A 16656-nucleotide genomic window follows, 5' to 3' on the forward strand; every position below is an offset into this window, starting at 1 on the left:
TTTTCTTTCCTAGGAGAGCTCTCTTACCTCAAACCCACCCTCAGTGCTAGACCAGGACCTGTATTGGCCCCAGGGGGGAACATGACTTTGTGGTGCAGAGTGTCAATTCCAGCTGCAAGATTCATCTTGTACAAAGTGGGAGAGGCCCATCCAGTCCAGATCCAGGAATCTTCAGAGGAGGGAGCTGAGTTCTTCTTTGAAAGGGTGACCCCTTCTCATGGGGGCAGTTACAGCTGCTGCTACCAGACCTATGCCTCTTACTATGCTTGGTCTCAGCCAAGTGACTCCTTGGAGGTATGGGTGACAGGTGAGGCAGGGGAATGGGAAGGGAGATTCAGGGACCTAGTAAGAGTACAAAGATGAGTGGAGGGAGGAGAAATGGCAGAATATGAAAGGACCCTTGTAAATGATCGCATCTCTATTTTACTGTAAAGGAAAATGGAACTTTTGCCTTGGCCAGATCACATATGGAAAATTGAGTCTAGCCTGAGGGGGGCCATATTGTAGGAGGGGTGGAGGGAAGAGCTCTGACCTGCCCGGGGATGAGAAGACCCACATTTCAATCTCAGTATGGACATAGTCAAGCTGAGATATGTCCAGAGGGAGGTGACCAGATAGGACTGCAAACCAAGCCACAAGAGAAGCAGTTGAAGGTATGGGAAAGGTGTAGGGTGCAGAAGAGGTGTGTGGAGATTGTGGTGATGGAGGATGATAATAATTGATGTTCCCAAGTATTTTAAAGAACTAATATGGGAAAGAAGGGGTTTCACATATAGAGGGGCTTCTGTCACTAATTAAATCATGAGAAATTCAGAATTGGAAGGGCCCTTAGAGACAGAGCCCAACCCTGTCATCTGTTTAATGGGTAAATTGAGGCTCAGAAAAACAGCAAGACAGCAAAAGTATCAGAGTCTAAGACAGAGACATACATGGAATAGTGGAGTCATGAATGTTCAAATTGGAAAGAGTCTTTGAGATCCAGTGTAACCCCCTTGTAGAAGAAATTGAGTCCCAAGAGAGGGAAAGGCATTTGACTGAAGTCATCCAGCAGGTCAGGGACAGAGCTAGGCCTGGAGCTTCAGTCTCCTGATTCCTGGGTCAGGGCCTTTCTTCTCTTACCTCACATTGGGACATGACATTGAAGTGAAAGAAAATCAAACTGGGGGTGCTGGGTGCAGAGCTGGAGTGTCACAGGAACAGAGGGGCAAAAGTGGCAGGGGGCCTGAGCTTTCTCTTTTTCCTTCTACAGACATGTTACCCAAGCCCTGGCTCGTGGCAGTGCCAGGTCCTGTGGTGGTAGCAGGCAGCAATGTGAGTCTGCGTTGCCAGGGTCCACTAGGGGGAATGAGCTTTGCTCTTTATCGTGTGGGTTTCCCAGGGCCCTTACAGTACCTCAGCTCTGCCCAGCCCTGGGCTGACTTTCCCCTTCAGGACTCCATGGCCCCTGGCACCTATAGCTGCTACTACCATACACCTTTTGCTCCATACATCCTATCTGAGAGGAGTGATCCTTTGATCATCAGCTGGTCAGGTGAGGGGACCCAGGAACTTGGGTGGTATCCTTCTAACCCTGTCATGAAGCCAAGTGTACTGTCCCATAAACTTCTCAGGAATCCTAGCATCTCATCCCCTGGCCTTGGACCTCTTTCCATATCTTGGCATCTTAACCTCTATCTACTCTTACCCCTCCCCAACTCCTATAGCCAGGTATCCTAGCCTATAATTTTCTGGGGAACCTGTCACCCTTTCTAGCTCACAATACTTTTTGAATATCCAGGTATACTATGTTCTCTTTTTTAAAAAAGTTATTAAACAGAGCTAGGAATTCACTCTTCTCCTTATCCCAGCCTATGTCCCCTCAGGGATTTATCTAGCTAGCTTCTCAGCTTCCCTAGTTCAGATTAAGTTAAACTCATTGATCTGAGTAGTCCTGTCTGTCCCTCCAGGTTCTACTCCCCAAGACTATACTCTAGGCAACCTCATTCGAATAGGCCTGGCTGGACTGGTGCTCCTCACCCTGGGGATACTGTTGTTTTTGGACTGGCACAGATGGAGGGGCTGCCAAGACAGACCCTAGAGACTCCCTCCTTGAGCAACAGATGGAGTTAAAATAAAGACAGTGGATCATGAGGTGTGTGGTCTTTGTCAGCAATGAACACGATATGGGAGCATATCACCTGGTGTCATGGAGGGTTCCTTGGAGAGGGATGAGGGAGTGCAGGAACTTATTCTGCCTTTGTTCTAGCCAGAGGCTGTCTCACACCATTCTCCTAAGAAAAAAAGCCTGTCTGGGAAGGGTTAAGTTTGAGTCTTGGGATGAAAAGGACAGGGACATTCCAGGTGGGAAGGACTGTGCATGAGCATGGACTTGGGGGCAGTGAGCATCTTGGAATGCAGAAGAGATTAGTTCAGCTGGAAGAGAGACCGTGGATTTCAATTTTTAAGTTCAATAAAAATTGTCAACCTGCCAGAGTTCATTCTAAGAAAGACAATCCAAATTAGGCTGTATGTGCACATTTATTTCTCTCAAAGCAGGCAGACATGCATGTGCCCACGAGTGGGAGTTCATTGGAAAGGAGCTCAAAGAAAGGTCCATTGAAGGAGACTATATACCCTTAGAGCAAAGAAGGGCTCCCCCTTCCCTTCCTGACTCAGGATGCCTGTGTCAGCCAAAATTATAGTTTTCATGGAAAAAGAGGGTACCCCAAGGATGTCATAAAATAAGAGTGTTATAGTAAGATGGTGAGGAATGCCTTTAATCAAGATAGAGTCTGGTTTAAGGTGCCTGGTCCTTATCATATCAAATAGGAGAATGCTCCTAGTCAGCTTCATCAGGCCTCATGGTTGCTGACACAGTAAGAATTTGGGGTTCACTCAGAGAACATGCAAAGCCTTATGACATGTTAATTCAGAGTGGGCCAAAATGTCCTTTTCTGATTGGACAATCCAGGTTTTTGTACTTTTTCAGGAGATGGGGATGCAAGCTGGTTCTGTATCTCCCCTCCTTTTGATCAAAGGTGTGCCAAAGGTGCCACCTGAAGACCAAGGAAGGCAAGGGGGGGGAACCTCACTCTTCCTCAGGGAGTGGAAAGGGGAGCTTTAGCAGCCCTTTGAAAAGCAACCAAAAGCAAGCAAAGAAGGAACTAAAAGGAAGCCTGGGTAGGGGGAATGAAAAACAGAGTAAAAAAAAAATCACACAGCCAGGCAACCAGAACAAAAAATAGGGCAACCTAAAGGTACAGGCAAATGATGGTATAGCATGGAAGGATCTGTAAAGGGGGGCTTAAGTGGGGAGAGAGTCCTTCCTCTTGTAGGCCTGGTCTGTAGTCTTGGGAAAGCTGGCTGCATCAGCTGTTGTCTTCTTCAGGCCCTTATGGAGCCAAAGGGCATAGTCTCCTGTGGGCTCAGATATCCACTTGGGAGTGGGGATCATCTTCGGATGATCCAGGAGTCCATACCCACAAGTTGGCAGCTGTGGGAGTAGTCAGAAAGACCTGGTAGGGGCTCTTAGAAGACATTTGAGTTGACAATTTAGAGAAAGCTCCTTGTATCAATCTTTAGTTCAGAGTCTCTGGTCAGTATAACAAAAGTTCTTTGTTAAAGGCAGAGATGGTCCACTTTCCCAGTCATGTAGGCCTAGCTTCAAACAATGCAATATAGTTGTTCACACAGTTCCCACAATTGTGTAATAACATGAAGTCAGGTAGAAAACAAACAACTTAGAGGGCTTACAAAAGACTAATTCTGAGAAGGGAGATTTATATGTACACCAGTAACCCATTCTCAACGTCCACTGAAGCAGCACCTTTTTGAATCCCAGATGCCTCATGTAGTTATCTGGTCTCAAATATCTTTTCTTGGATAATAGGTTTTATACCCAGGATAGCTCTAAAAGGAGTTCTGCTTCTCTTGTTGAAATGTAGAAGTTTCTAGATAATTCTTAGTATAATTTAGTACAATCACTTAAATTTCATTCTTCAGTTTTGAAACTTCAGAGAATTTCAGTTAAATACCATTTGCTGTTTCTATCCTTACCTAAATCCTGTACCCAATATAAGAATTTTTTGAGATTTTAAGGCTCCAACCATAAAATGAGCTCTTCTTCCTTTTAAAATGATCAGACAGATACTTAATAATGGGAAAATCTAATCATTTCCCCCTCAGGAGGATATCATCCCTACATTATTATTTGATCACAAATACAGGTTAAAATTGTGAATTAACTCAGAGATGTTTCAGTACCTATCTATAATTTAATTGACTTACTATTGTACTTACAGAACTTCTTGATTATAGAAATTTGCTATAAAAGGAAAAAGAGAGGTATAGTTATAACAATGTCATATATCATAACTGAGGGGAAAAACTTCTTTAACTCTGATTCCAGGCATGAGTCATATCTGACAGTCAATCACGTAATTGCAAGATGTTAAAAGCAGGGCTCAGAATTAGCTAGGTGGGGAATTTTCCTTTTCAGAAAGAAAGTTGCAAAATGGGGAAATAGAGTCAGGGGGTTCCTATCTAGGTCATGTCTGAGGTTGTCCCCGAAACTTTTCCCCAGGCATAGACATCCACCTTTAGCAGTTTCAGCCTACAGCACATGCTGTTTTCTATTACTGGCTTCATGATAATTCAGACAACTATCTCTGTAATCAAAGCTCAAAACAATAGTAAATTACAGTCCCATAAAGTTTTGAATAGCAGGTTTCAATAATCAGAGATTCAAGTGGGTTTAGGTTTAAAGGATCACATATTCTAGATGATATGTATTGACTATAATCTCACATTGACAACAGTAAGAGTTTCATCGCAGAAAAATACTATGGCTTTCAGAATCTCTTTAAACAATGGGAACATCTTTAAGGTGAGTCTTAAGTAGTTTGCATACATTTCTACACATGTTCAAATTCCGAATTAAGTAACAAATACAAGTAAAATCAGATTTTCCATAAGGATAATACAACATAGCTCATAAGTTACTACTCTTCACTAACATAACTGTCTGTACTAAAATCCTATTCCTTAAAACAAAAAGAATTCCTGACTTTAACTGCCCAACTTCATAGATCTACATCTTTGTTTCACAAACTTGTTTATCTTTCTCTAAATATACTCATCATTCTGAAAGAATGAGGTACTTAAGGAATTGAATCTTAAACACATGATAAATTTAAATACTAAATTAACTCTTGCTTGGGCCGTGGAATGACTACAAATTCAGATTAAACAGCAAGATCTCTCCCACTTACAGCTCATTACAGTAATTTAGTAATAAATTAGCTTACAGATGAAAATTTAGTAGGCTTTCCAAAAATCACATAAAAGATTTTTACAAAACATTTCTTTATAAGTCTTTCCCTTTCTTAAAAACAGCTAAAATTTATCTTGCTGTTAAAAGGAATAATCACTAAACTTTTATGAAGTAAGTTAGTTGAAAAGCTCTAAAATGATACTTATTTCTCTTTTCAATCTTAAAGCAAAAATAAATCTTTAAAATTGGCATTTATCAAAACTAAGTTGCTGCAAAATGTCTTTAGGCAAAATAAATAAATTCTTAAAGTAGTATAACAAATGAAATTCCTAGTCACCACCTGACTGTAGTGAAAAAGGTGTTTGTAATGGGGAGGAGATTCAGTTTTTATAAGTCAAGAAGAACATACCCAATTAAATTAGCCTTATCATGATAACAAAGTTTACCAGGCCTTTAAAAAAATTTACCCAGGATCTTTTCTTTCCTCTATCCTTAAATATATCACTAGAAATTAAGAGAATAATTACATTTTGGAATTCCACATAGATAGAATGTGGTAGTTCACAAACCTCCAAATTAGTACATATATAAATGTATATCCTTAGATGAAACAGGTTTGGAAATCACACCCTTATTTTGTGCAAAGATTCTCAGTCATTCAGTAGGAATTCCACAACACAGAAAACTCTTGCCCAGAGTTGATAAGACTTTTAGGTGAAAATTCCTCTTAAATATTGACAACACTTGGAAGTTTATCTTAACCCATTCATTCTCCCCAATTTTTTGGTGCAATTCTTAATCTAACATATAGATTACAAGAGGAATTGCTTTTACTTTTCTTTTTTTAAATTTTAAAAAATTTTATTTTTTGTATAATTAATGTATTTTTAGTTTTCAACATTCACTTCCTTAAGCTTTTGAGTTTTAAATTTACTACCCCTCCCTCCCATTCTCCTTCCCTAAGATGGTGTACAATCTGATATAGGCTGTACATATACATTCCTGTTACACATATTTTTGTATTAGTCATGTTGCAAAGAGGAATTAGAACCAACGGGAAGAACCACAAGAAAGAAGAAACAAACAAAAAGAAAGAGGGAGAGAGAGAGCAAATGGTATGTTTTGATCTGCATTCAGACTTCATAGTTCTTTTTCTAGACATGGCTAGCATTTTCCATCATGAGTCTTTTGGAATTGTCTTAAATTCTTGCATCGCTGAGAAGAGTTAAGTCTACCAAAGTTGGTCCTCAAACAATGCTGCTGTTACTGTGTACAATATTCTCCTGGTTCTGCTCACTTCACTCAGCATCAGTCCATATAAGTCTTTCCAGGTTTTTCTGAAGTCTGCTTGCTCATCATTTCTTACAGCAAATACTGCAAGCAACCAGAAAGAAATAATTCAAGTACCAAGGATCCTCAGTAAGAATTATGCATGATTCAGCAGCCATGCCACTTCATAAAGAAGGAGAGAGTTTTGGAATACAATATTCCAGATGGCAAAGAATACAGGCTTACAGCCAAGAACAACTTATCCAGGAAAACTCAGTGTAATCCTACAGGGGGAAAAATGGATACTTAATGAAATAGAGGACTTCCAAACATTCCTGAAAAAATACCAGAGCCATGTAAGAACTTTGGAGCTCAAACAATGGAGGTAAGAGAAACGTAAAAAAAGTAAACTCAGATGAACAATCATAAGAATAAACTGCTTACATTCTAATATTGGGAAATGATATATGTGTCATCTCTGAATCCCATCATTATCAGGGGTCATGTAAGGCAAGGTGTCATATTAGACAAGGTCTGGAAATGGTTCTTTGATGTCTTTGATGATCTTAATAAAGTAATAGAAAGAAAGGGAAGAAGAATACACTGGGGTTGGGTAGGGAAACAAATGTTAGGGAAAATTAAGTTACACAATTAGGGTGTCTAAGTAGACATCTATATGCATAAGAAGGAGAGGATGAAGTGAGTGACACTTCACTCTCATCTGTAGTAGTCAAAGGAGGGAAGAACACATACAGAGCTGGGTACAGAAATATATTTCACTCAAAATACAAGGAAAATATAAGGAAAAGGGAAAAGAGGGCAAGGGGAAATTTTGAGGGTGGGGAGATAAAGGGAAAAATGGATTAATCCCAAGAAAAACAAAATTCTAATATATAACCATGTTTATAGCTCTTTTGAGGTGACAAAAAAGGAATCTATGGTGGGGAGAATGTCTATAGACTGAGGAATGGCTAAATAAGTTTGGGTATGTAAATGTGATGGAATACTATTGTGATGTAAGAAATGATGAAGAAGATGGTTTCAGAGAAATATGGAAAGACTGATGAACTGATGCAAATGAAAGTGAATAGAAACAAGACAACAAGTAAATGCAAACAACCTTAAAAGAATTAGGAACTTTTCTCAGTGTAATGACCAAGTACAATTCCAGAAGGCTAAAGATGAAATATGCTACCTACCTCTTGACTGAGGGGTAAAGGATTCAGTGAAGAATGAAACAAATATATATATATATATATATATAATATATATATATATATATATATATATAATATATATATATTTTTTTGACATGGCTGAAAGACATTTCTTTTGTTTGACTAAGTTTATAATAGGAGTCTTGTTTTTCTTTTATTCTCACCTGAAGGCTCATTTTTACTGATTAGAAAAATATATGTGTATGTATATATGTATGTATGTATGTATGCATGCATGTGTGTGTATATCTAGTTAATTCTATTCTTGGTCAAACTACACAATGTAGTCATTATGCCCTTTTGGACTCACTCTCTAATTTGTACTGTCATTGGCAGTCACACTTAGCTGTGAGTCTTTAGCTTAGTGTCTTCTCCCCAGGGTCTGAGAAGACCACCACAGATCAGTGTTGAGGTGCGACTATCTGGATATTTGGCCCTTTCTCTTGACTAAAGAGCTTTCTTTCATTAATGCAAAATGTTATAGCTGTTCTTATTTGCATGGTGATGGTGGCAGAGAGAAGAAGGGTGGGTGTAGGGCAGGCAATTAGAGAATCTTCTGCAATTCTGATAATTGTATGAGAGAAACCACATTGGAGAAGATTTTTAAAGGGGATGTTTTGCTCTACCAAATTAAGTACTTTTTTTTTATAGTCAACAAACAATAAGCAGAGTGTGTCCTTGTATTCTCATAGCAAAGGTGTCAGACTCAAATAGAAGCAGAGGCCACCAATCCAAATATAAGGATCCCTGCAGGCCATATATTGATTTAATTTTAAAATATAATATTGTCTGTGTTTTATTGTATTTTTGTTGAATATTTCTCAATTACATTTTGATTTAGTTTGGGCCACAGTCAGGAGTGTTGTAGGTCATGAATGTGATATTTTAATTCTATACCTTTCAGTAAATTATGTGATTAAAGATGAGGTCTGTTTTGAAAGATTTTTGTGAAAGCCTAAAAGTTCCTTTTTAATCTTCATCGAGAACAGTTCTGATGTATGTATGTATTCTTTTCATAAAACATTTGTAGAGATGGAAAAATGTATATAGAGTTGAGATTTGTTGATATTTGATCCATTTTTTGATAATAACGTAAGCCCACATTTTTCTGTTTGCTCTCTTTCTCTTTGATATATTTAAAGAATTAATGCCTCAATGTTTTCAAAAAATGTGACCAGCATGAATGATCAAATGAAGTAATGAATGTAAAGTACTTTTACAAATTTTAAAGCACTATATAAATTCTAGGGATTATGATGATGATGATGATGATGATGATGATGATGTCATCTATGTATATTTGATATGATCCACAAATAGCAAGAATTACTATAAGAAACAACCTGCTTATTCCTCTTTGTTAATCTAAGGATATGGATTGTGTTTCTCCCAGTCGGATAACTTGGATCATTGCTTCTACTTATCTTTCCCAAGATCAGTCCATTTATCAATCTTTCTTCACCTTATTGAGTGATCAGACAATCAGTTCTTTCTTGGATTCTCTCTCTCTCTCAGAATCCATCAGCTTTTATGGATCTAACTATTTCTATGCAGATGGTTCACATAGCTAACACACACACACACACATATACATTGTATATAAACACATACACATATTGCATATGCATGTATATGTAGATACATATATCTATCTCTACACATCTATATCTATCTATCTATCTTGGAAAGAAAACAGGAAACTGGGAAAAATTTTACAGCATAAAAGCCTTATTTCTCAAATACATGAAGCACTAAGGTAAATTATTAAAAATAATAACCACTCCTCGGTTCATAAATGATCAAAGGATATGAGCAGTTCTCAGAAGAAGTTAGTCACATGAACAAATGCTCTAAATCATTACTGACTAGAAAAATAAAAATGAAAATAACTCTGAGAAATCACCTCACACTTACAAGATTGGCTAAAACGAGAGAAAAGGAAAATGGCAAATTCTGGAGGGGATATGGAAAAATTGGGACACTGATGCACCATTGGAGTTGTGAACTAGTCCAACCATTCTGGAGGACAATTTGGAACTATGTCCAAAGAGCTATAAAATTGTGCATACCCTTTCACCCAGCAATACCACTATTAGGTCTATATCCCCAAAAAAAGATCAAAGAAAAGGGAAAGAGACCTATCTGTATAAAAATATTTATAGCAGCTTTTCTTGTGGTGGTAAAGCATTGAAAATTGAGGAAATACCTATCAGCTATGGAATGGCTGAACAATTTGTGGTATATGGTAGGGATGGAATACTATTGTGCTAAAAGAAATGACAAGCAAGATAGTTTCAGAAAAACCTGGGAAGACTTATATGAACTAATGCAAAGTGAAGTGAGCAGAACCAGTAGAACACTGTATATAATAACAGTAATATTGTAAGGACAATCATCTGTGAAATTACTCTGATTACTCTGATTAAAACAATGATTCAAGACAATTTCAAAGGACACAGGATGACTGCTGATTTATAATACATTTTGAGGTCTGGAAGTGCTATTTCCCTTTATTTCTTTTCATCATTTCTCTTAATATTCTGCAACTTATTTTTCCAAATGAATTTCATTATTTTTTTTTATCAAACTCTGTAAAGTATCATCTCAGTAATTTGATTGGTATAACATTAAAAGTATAAATTAATTTTTGGCAGTATTGTAATTTTTATTATGTTGGCGCAGCCTAGCTATGTGCACTGAATATTCCTTCAGCTATTTAGGTTGTACTTTAATTCTTTACAGAATGCTTTGTGATTGAATCTATACAAGTCTCTTTTGTACTCTGGGAAGTTGATCCCCAAATATTTTATTATTTTATAGTTATTTTCAATGGGATTTCCCTTTCTCTTACTGATTCTTGTGTTTTGTTACTATTATATAGAAACACAGTTGATTTTTGAGGATTTATTTTGTAGCATGCAATTTTGCTGAAGCTCTTAATTGTTTAATTAGTGTCTTTGCTGATTCCCTGGGGTTTTCCAAGTAAACCATCAGATCATAGGTAAACAGGGATAGTTTTATCTCCTCTTTATCTATTCCTTTAATTTCCTTTTTCTTGTCTTATTGTTATTGCTAACATTTCCACTACTGTATCAAATAATAGTCTGTAGAGTGGGTATCTTCACTTCACTTCTATATTTATTGGTGATGTTTCTTGTCTATTCTCATTGCATATAATGTTTATTTTGGGTTTTAGATGGATGGTATATATATATATATATGCATATATATGTTTATATATAATATATATATGTATATATATTATATATACACATATATTAAAAAGGTCCCTCCATGCCTGTACTTTGTAGGGTTTTCAGCATAAAAAAGTGTTGTAATTTGTCACAAATTTTTTCCTGCATCTATTGAGATGATAATGTGGTTTGGGGTATGTGGAGTTTTAATATGAGTAATTATGTTGATTATTTTCCCAATGTTGAATCATCCTTAAATCTCTGGTATAAATCCCACTTGATTACAATGAATATTTTTTCTCATAAGCTGCTGTAATCTATTTGATAGAATTTTGTTGAAAACTTTTGAGTCAATATTCAGTAATGATATTGGCCTATAGTTTTCTTTGCAAGTTTTATATTTATATTTACATTATATTGTAATATTATATTTATATTATAATATTATGCATTTATATTCTATTATATAAACCATATACCATGCTTCAGATATTCAGTTTTTATTTGTCTCACAAAAGGATTCTTGTTGGATTCTTTCTTTATCAGTTTTTGAGAATAAGTTGTGAAGCATGAAAACTAACCATTCTTTTAAAGTGGGATTCAAAAATTCTTTTGTAAATCCATTGGGTCCAAGGTTCCTGCACCACCCTCACCCTTTTGGTAGCTCATTTATGGCTAAGTCTATGTCTTTTTCTGAGATTGGGTTATTTAATATCTATATTTGGTCTTCTGATAGTCTTGGTACTTTTTACTTCTGAAGGTATTCTATTTCTTTTGTGTTCTTAGTTTTGTTAGCATATAAATGTAAAATATCATTGATTTTTTAATTTCTTATGGTTTTGCTATGATTTCACCTGGTTCATTTGCTATTTTATTGATTTGGTTTTCTGCTCTCTTCTTTTTTAATCAGATAAGCTAAGGGTTTATCAATTTTTTTTGGATAAGTGGTTTATCAATTTTATTAATTAAAAGCCCCAGCTTTTAGTTTTATTGATCATTTCCATGTTTCTTTTTGTTTCCAATTTGTCTATTTCTCCTCAAATTTTTGTGGTGTCCTATTTTATGTAGATTTTAGGTATGTTTTTTTTGTTGATTCATTAATCTTTTTTTCCTACTTGTTGATTATAGGCCATGATTTTCTTTTTTTTTTTTTCAATTTTATTAATTTATTTTGATTTATCAACAATCACTTTCATATGCTTTTGAGTTGAAAATTTTTCTCCCCCTTCCGCCCCCCACCCTCCCCAAGACAGCGCACAATCTGATATGGGCTTTACATTCCTATCAAACATATTTTCACATTAGTGAAGTTATAAGTAAAAATTAAAACCAATAAGAAGAACCACCAGAAAGATGAAACAAAACTCAGCAGAAGGTAAAAATAAGTGATAGTGATTCGACTTCCATAGTTCTTTCTTTGGACATGGACAGTATTTTCCATCCTGAGGCCTCTGGAGATGTTTTAGATCCTTGTAATGCTGAGAAGGATTCAGTTTAACAATATTAGTCATCCCATAATGTGGCTGTTACTGTGTACAAAGTCCTCTTGGCTCTGCTCACTTCACTCAGCATCAGACCATATAAGTCTTTCCAGGTTTTTCTGAAGTCAGTAAGGCCATGATGGGACTCCTGAGGACTGCTTTAGCTACATCCCAGAAATTCTGGTATCATTATCATTTTCTTTTACATAGTTATTAAATGTTCCTATGATTTTTTCTCTAGCTCACTCATTATTTAATTTTTATTGTTAATTCTCCATTTGAGTCTGTGTTTTTTGTTTGTGGTCCCTAAGCCAATTTCTATTCTTATTTCAATACTGTCTATAAAAGATGTGTTGACTATTTCTGCCTTTTTACATTTTCTTGCAGTATGTTTACATGGTAAATTTGTTTACATAGTACCTGGTTGACTTTTCTGATGTAGAGAAAAATGTATATTTTTTTGCTGCCCCATTTAGAAGAATCCTTAAGTTTTTTAACTATAGTTTCTCTGGAGATTTGTTCAGTTCTATATTTTCCTTTTTTTAAAGCTTTCTGTTAGACTTATTCAAAACTAATAGAGGGATATTGAATTCTTTTATTAATTGTATTATTGTCTGTCTTCTTGAAGCTCAAAAACAGTGTGCTATAGTTCCATATTCCCCTCAACTTCTGCAGGGTTCTCTGCTTCATCAAGTATTGGTTCATTTTTCTTTGTTTTGCAATATTTATTCACAACTGCCTGAAATTAATTTACTAGATCTGGAGGCCATATTTCCTTCTGTTGTTACTATTTTTCCCATTTATTTATCTGTGTATGTTCACAGTCCTTGAGGTGTTCTTCCCGCCATCTTTGTTACTTTCAGTCTTTTTCTTATCCCCTTATTTTCTTTTTTACTCACTTCCGACTCCCTTCCCCTCTGATTGTGGTTTCCTTGTGGGCTGGATCTCAAAGTTTCTCAGCCTGTTTGCACAGTTGACAATTTATAGTTTATTAGCCTAGGTCTTCACCTCAACTGATTTTTGGGTAGTCAGAAATGGCCCCAGCTTTATGCTGTGTTCTTTACTCAGATTTGGTGAAGTGCTGGGTCGCTCCCCACATGCACAGTGTCCTGTCCTGGTGACCTATCCCACTCCCTCTGTTCCATAGTTCTTTGGCCTGGCACCAACAGTTCAGAGCTCTTGGCAATTTAGAGCTTTGCTGAGTTGATGATTCCGGGTTGCAGTCCCTGATAGTTTTTTGTTCCTGAAAGGTGATGGGCCAGCTGGCTGTTGAGACCGTAGAAAACTTCTACAGTCTGGAGTTGGGGTTTCTATGTCACTGAAAAGAGGGATGAGGAACCAGGGTCTATGGGGTGGGTTTTTTTCTTTTTAGTCTTTGACAGAAGATTATTTTGTATTTATGTTTTTAGGCTATACATATACATTCCTATTAAACATATTTTCACATTAGTGATGTTGTAAGTAAGAATTAGAACTAATAGGAGGAACCACCAGAAAGAGGAAACAAAACACGACAAGAGAAAAAAAATAGCAAATAGTATGCTTTGATCTGCATTCAAACTCCATAGTTCTTTCTTTGGATGTGGATAGCATTTTCCATCATGAGGCCTTTGGAGATGTCTTAGATCCTTGTATTGCTAAGTAGGGTTAAGTCTATTAATATTAGTCATGGCACAATGTGGCTGTTACTGTGTACAATGTTCTCCTGGTTTTGCTGATTTCAGTCAGCATCAGACCATACAAGTCTTTCTAGGTTTTTCTGATGTCAGCCTGTTCATCATTTCTTATAGCACAATAGTATTCCATTACATTCATATACCACAACTTGTTCAGTCATTCCCCAATTGATGGGCATCGTCTCCCTTTCCAATTCTTTGCCACCACAAAAAGAGCTGTTACAAATATTTTTGTACATGTGGGTCCTTTCCCCATTTTTATGATCTCTTTGGCATATAGCCCTAGTATGGAGTGGGTTTTGATGTAGGCGTGTGCCATAATTTTGGGTTTACATATGTTGCCTTGCATGGGAAGTGGGGGAGAGATGTCGAGTGAGCTCAAGGTCAGTGTCAATTTCTGGCTTTTGGTATTTTTTTGTTTTTTACCTTATTTTAGATTTTGGTACATTAGACCACAAAAATAGCTGCAATTGCTTCGTGTTTGGCACATAACTTTAGTCTGGGGGCCATTTGAGTGGTTATAGGGAATCAGAAAAAAGTTGAGTTTACTGTCTTGCTGCTCACATCGCCTGGAATTTGTGATCTTTTTTTTTTTTTTTAAGTTGTTCAACATGTAGAGTCATAAATGACTCCCATCTGAGGAGCCTAATCATCTCTTGTCTATTGAATGAAAACCAATTTCAATGTTTGTGTTTTTCTGGAGCTTATTATATCTAATTCTTTCCAACTCTCTCCTCAAGGAGAGTTATTATATAGAGAGGTTTAGCTTCTCCACAATCTATAAGCCTCTTCTTTCAAATACCCAACTGTTTGCTAACATATTTTAACCTGTTGTTCCTTATGTTTGTCCTTGTTTTGCAGTCTCTGAATATAAAAATATATGTTGATTTAATTTTGAAGTCATACCAAATTCTTCATAGAATTTGTGTACCTATCTACTCTCTACAGTAGATATTGAAGATATTCCACAACAGATATTGATCAATGATTTACATGATGGTCCTCTTACAAGGGATTATTGCTAATACTGCATTTTGGGAAGGCCAAGAACTCTCTGCCATGATGTTTCTTGATTATTTTGGATAAATGATAAAACCAACTAGCTCTTTTCTTTGTCTTTTTGAGGAGAACCTGTGAGCTATACCTCCTGAATAAATCATACATTAATATGAAGGAGAAATGAAGAGAGTAGGAACATAGAATTTAGAGCTGGAAGTGATCTGAGATATTATTTATCCACCCTCTTTATTTCATATCTAAAGAAACTGAGACTGAGGAGTGATGAGAAGTGATTTGCTCAAGGTCACCCAATGAGTAAATGGAGAACCAGAACTCAAAACCAAATGATCTGACTCATGATCCAGTGATGCCTGTAACTGAACATGGACTTACAGAGCTGATCAATAGACCACATGCTTTAAATATGTATTGATTTTAATTCAATCATCAGTTGTCAGAGGACTAGCGTAAGTTCAAAGAAACTCATTACTACAAGGATGACTACAAGTTAATGATTTTTTTTCAGTGACACTAGCTCATAAATATGGCCCCATATGTCAAGGATGGATTGTAAACTTTTTGGTAGGGCAAATACACACACTAACAAAATTACAGAACCTAAAACTGCTGAAGTGTTTACAAATAATGTACTGAAACTTTGAGAGATTAAGTGAAATAGTGGGGTCAGAACTCCATTGGAAGTTTTTGACTGCAAGTTTAATATACTTTCTAAAACTGCTTGTCTGATAGTGCTTTAGTCAAGTGAGTGAAGGAGTATGGATCTTGTTCTGCCAAGGACTTCAAAATGTACTTGAGACTAGCAAATGTGTAAACATACAGAAGATTAAGGGTATTTATACAGCAACAAGTAAATAAATCAATTCATCCAGAATGTAGAAATGTCAATGCCCAACACAAAAATGAGGTTGTTTACAAAGCCATATCCATGATTGGAAATGAAAATTGTGATTACCAAAGGTGGGGCACCTGCAGCCTGGAGGCCACATGTGGCTCTCTAGGTCCTCAAGTGTGGCCCTTTGATGGAATCCAAACTTCACATCTGTTCTGTGAGATTTGGATTCTATCAGAAGGCCACCCTTGAGGATCTAGAGGGCCACATGTGGCCTTGATGCCATAGGTTCCCCACCCCAGGATTAGAACATCTCTATAAAATGGTAAATACCTTCTGTGCTCTTCCTTCCTGTGTGGAAAGGCTTAAAAGAACTGATGTAATATGAAGCAATAAGTAAACAAGTAGATGCTGCTTCTTCAAGGATATTCTCCCCCTTGTTCACCCCTGAGGAATCTTCTGAAGGCTCTAGAGGAAGAATGCTAATTATCCTTGAGTGAGCCCAGTCCTAGAAGCTCCATAAAGAGAAATTTATCAGTGTCCCCCAAAATCCTGGACTTCCTGGGGAGAAATACTTCTCACTTTTCTGCTTGATATATTAGACAAGTGACTTCAAGGTAGCTAAAGTCCAAAGATTTATTTCCAGCCTACAACAGGTCTTTCCTGAGGGAACAATTCTCATTTTTTCTTCTGACAGGACTTGCTGAATCTTATCTCAA

General features: G+C 36.7%; 1 protein-coding gene across 1 annotated transcript; it reads left to right on the forward strand.

Moving 5' to 3' along the window:
* Positions 1-2117, forward strand: LOC110199354 (osteoclast associated Ig-like receptor; the record flags this gene model as incomplete). The annotated part of the gene is made up of 3 exons (XM_020974160.2): positions 1-307; positions 1250-1531; positions 1947-2117. Coding segments are annotated over 3 exons (720 nt in total), but the record flags the coding sequence as incomplete, so codon positions are not given.
* Between the last annotated feature and the right edge of the window lie 14539 nt (positions 2118-16656).

This window comes from Phascolarctos cinereus, unplaced genomic scaffold (assembly GCF_003287225.1).
Source record: "Phascolarctos cinereus isolate Bilbo 61053 unplaced genomic scaffold, phaCin_HiC Scaffold_5;HRSCAF=322, whole genome shotgun sequence".
Taxonomy (NCBI): Eukaryota; Metazoa; Chordata; class Mammalia; order Diprotodontia; family Phascolarctidae; genus Phascolarctos; species Phascolarctos cinereus.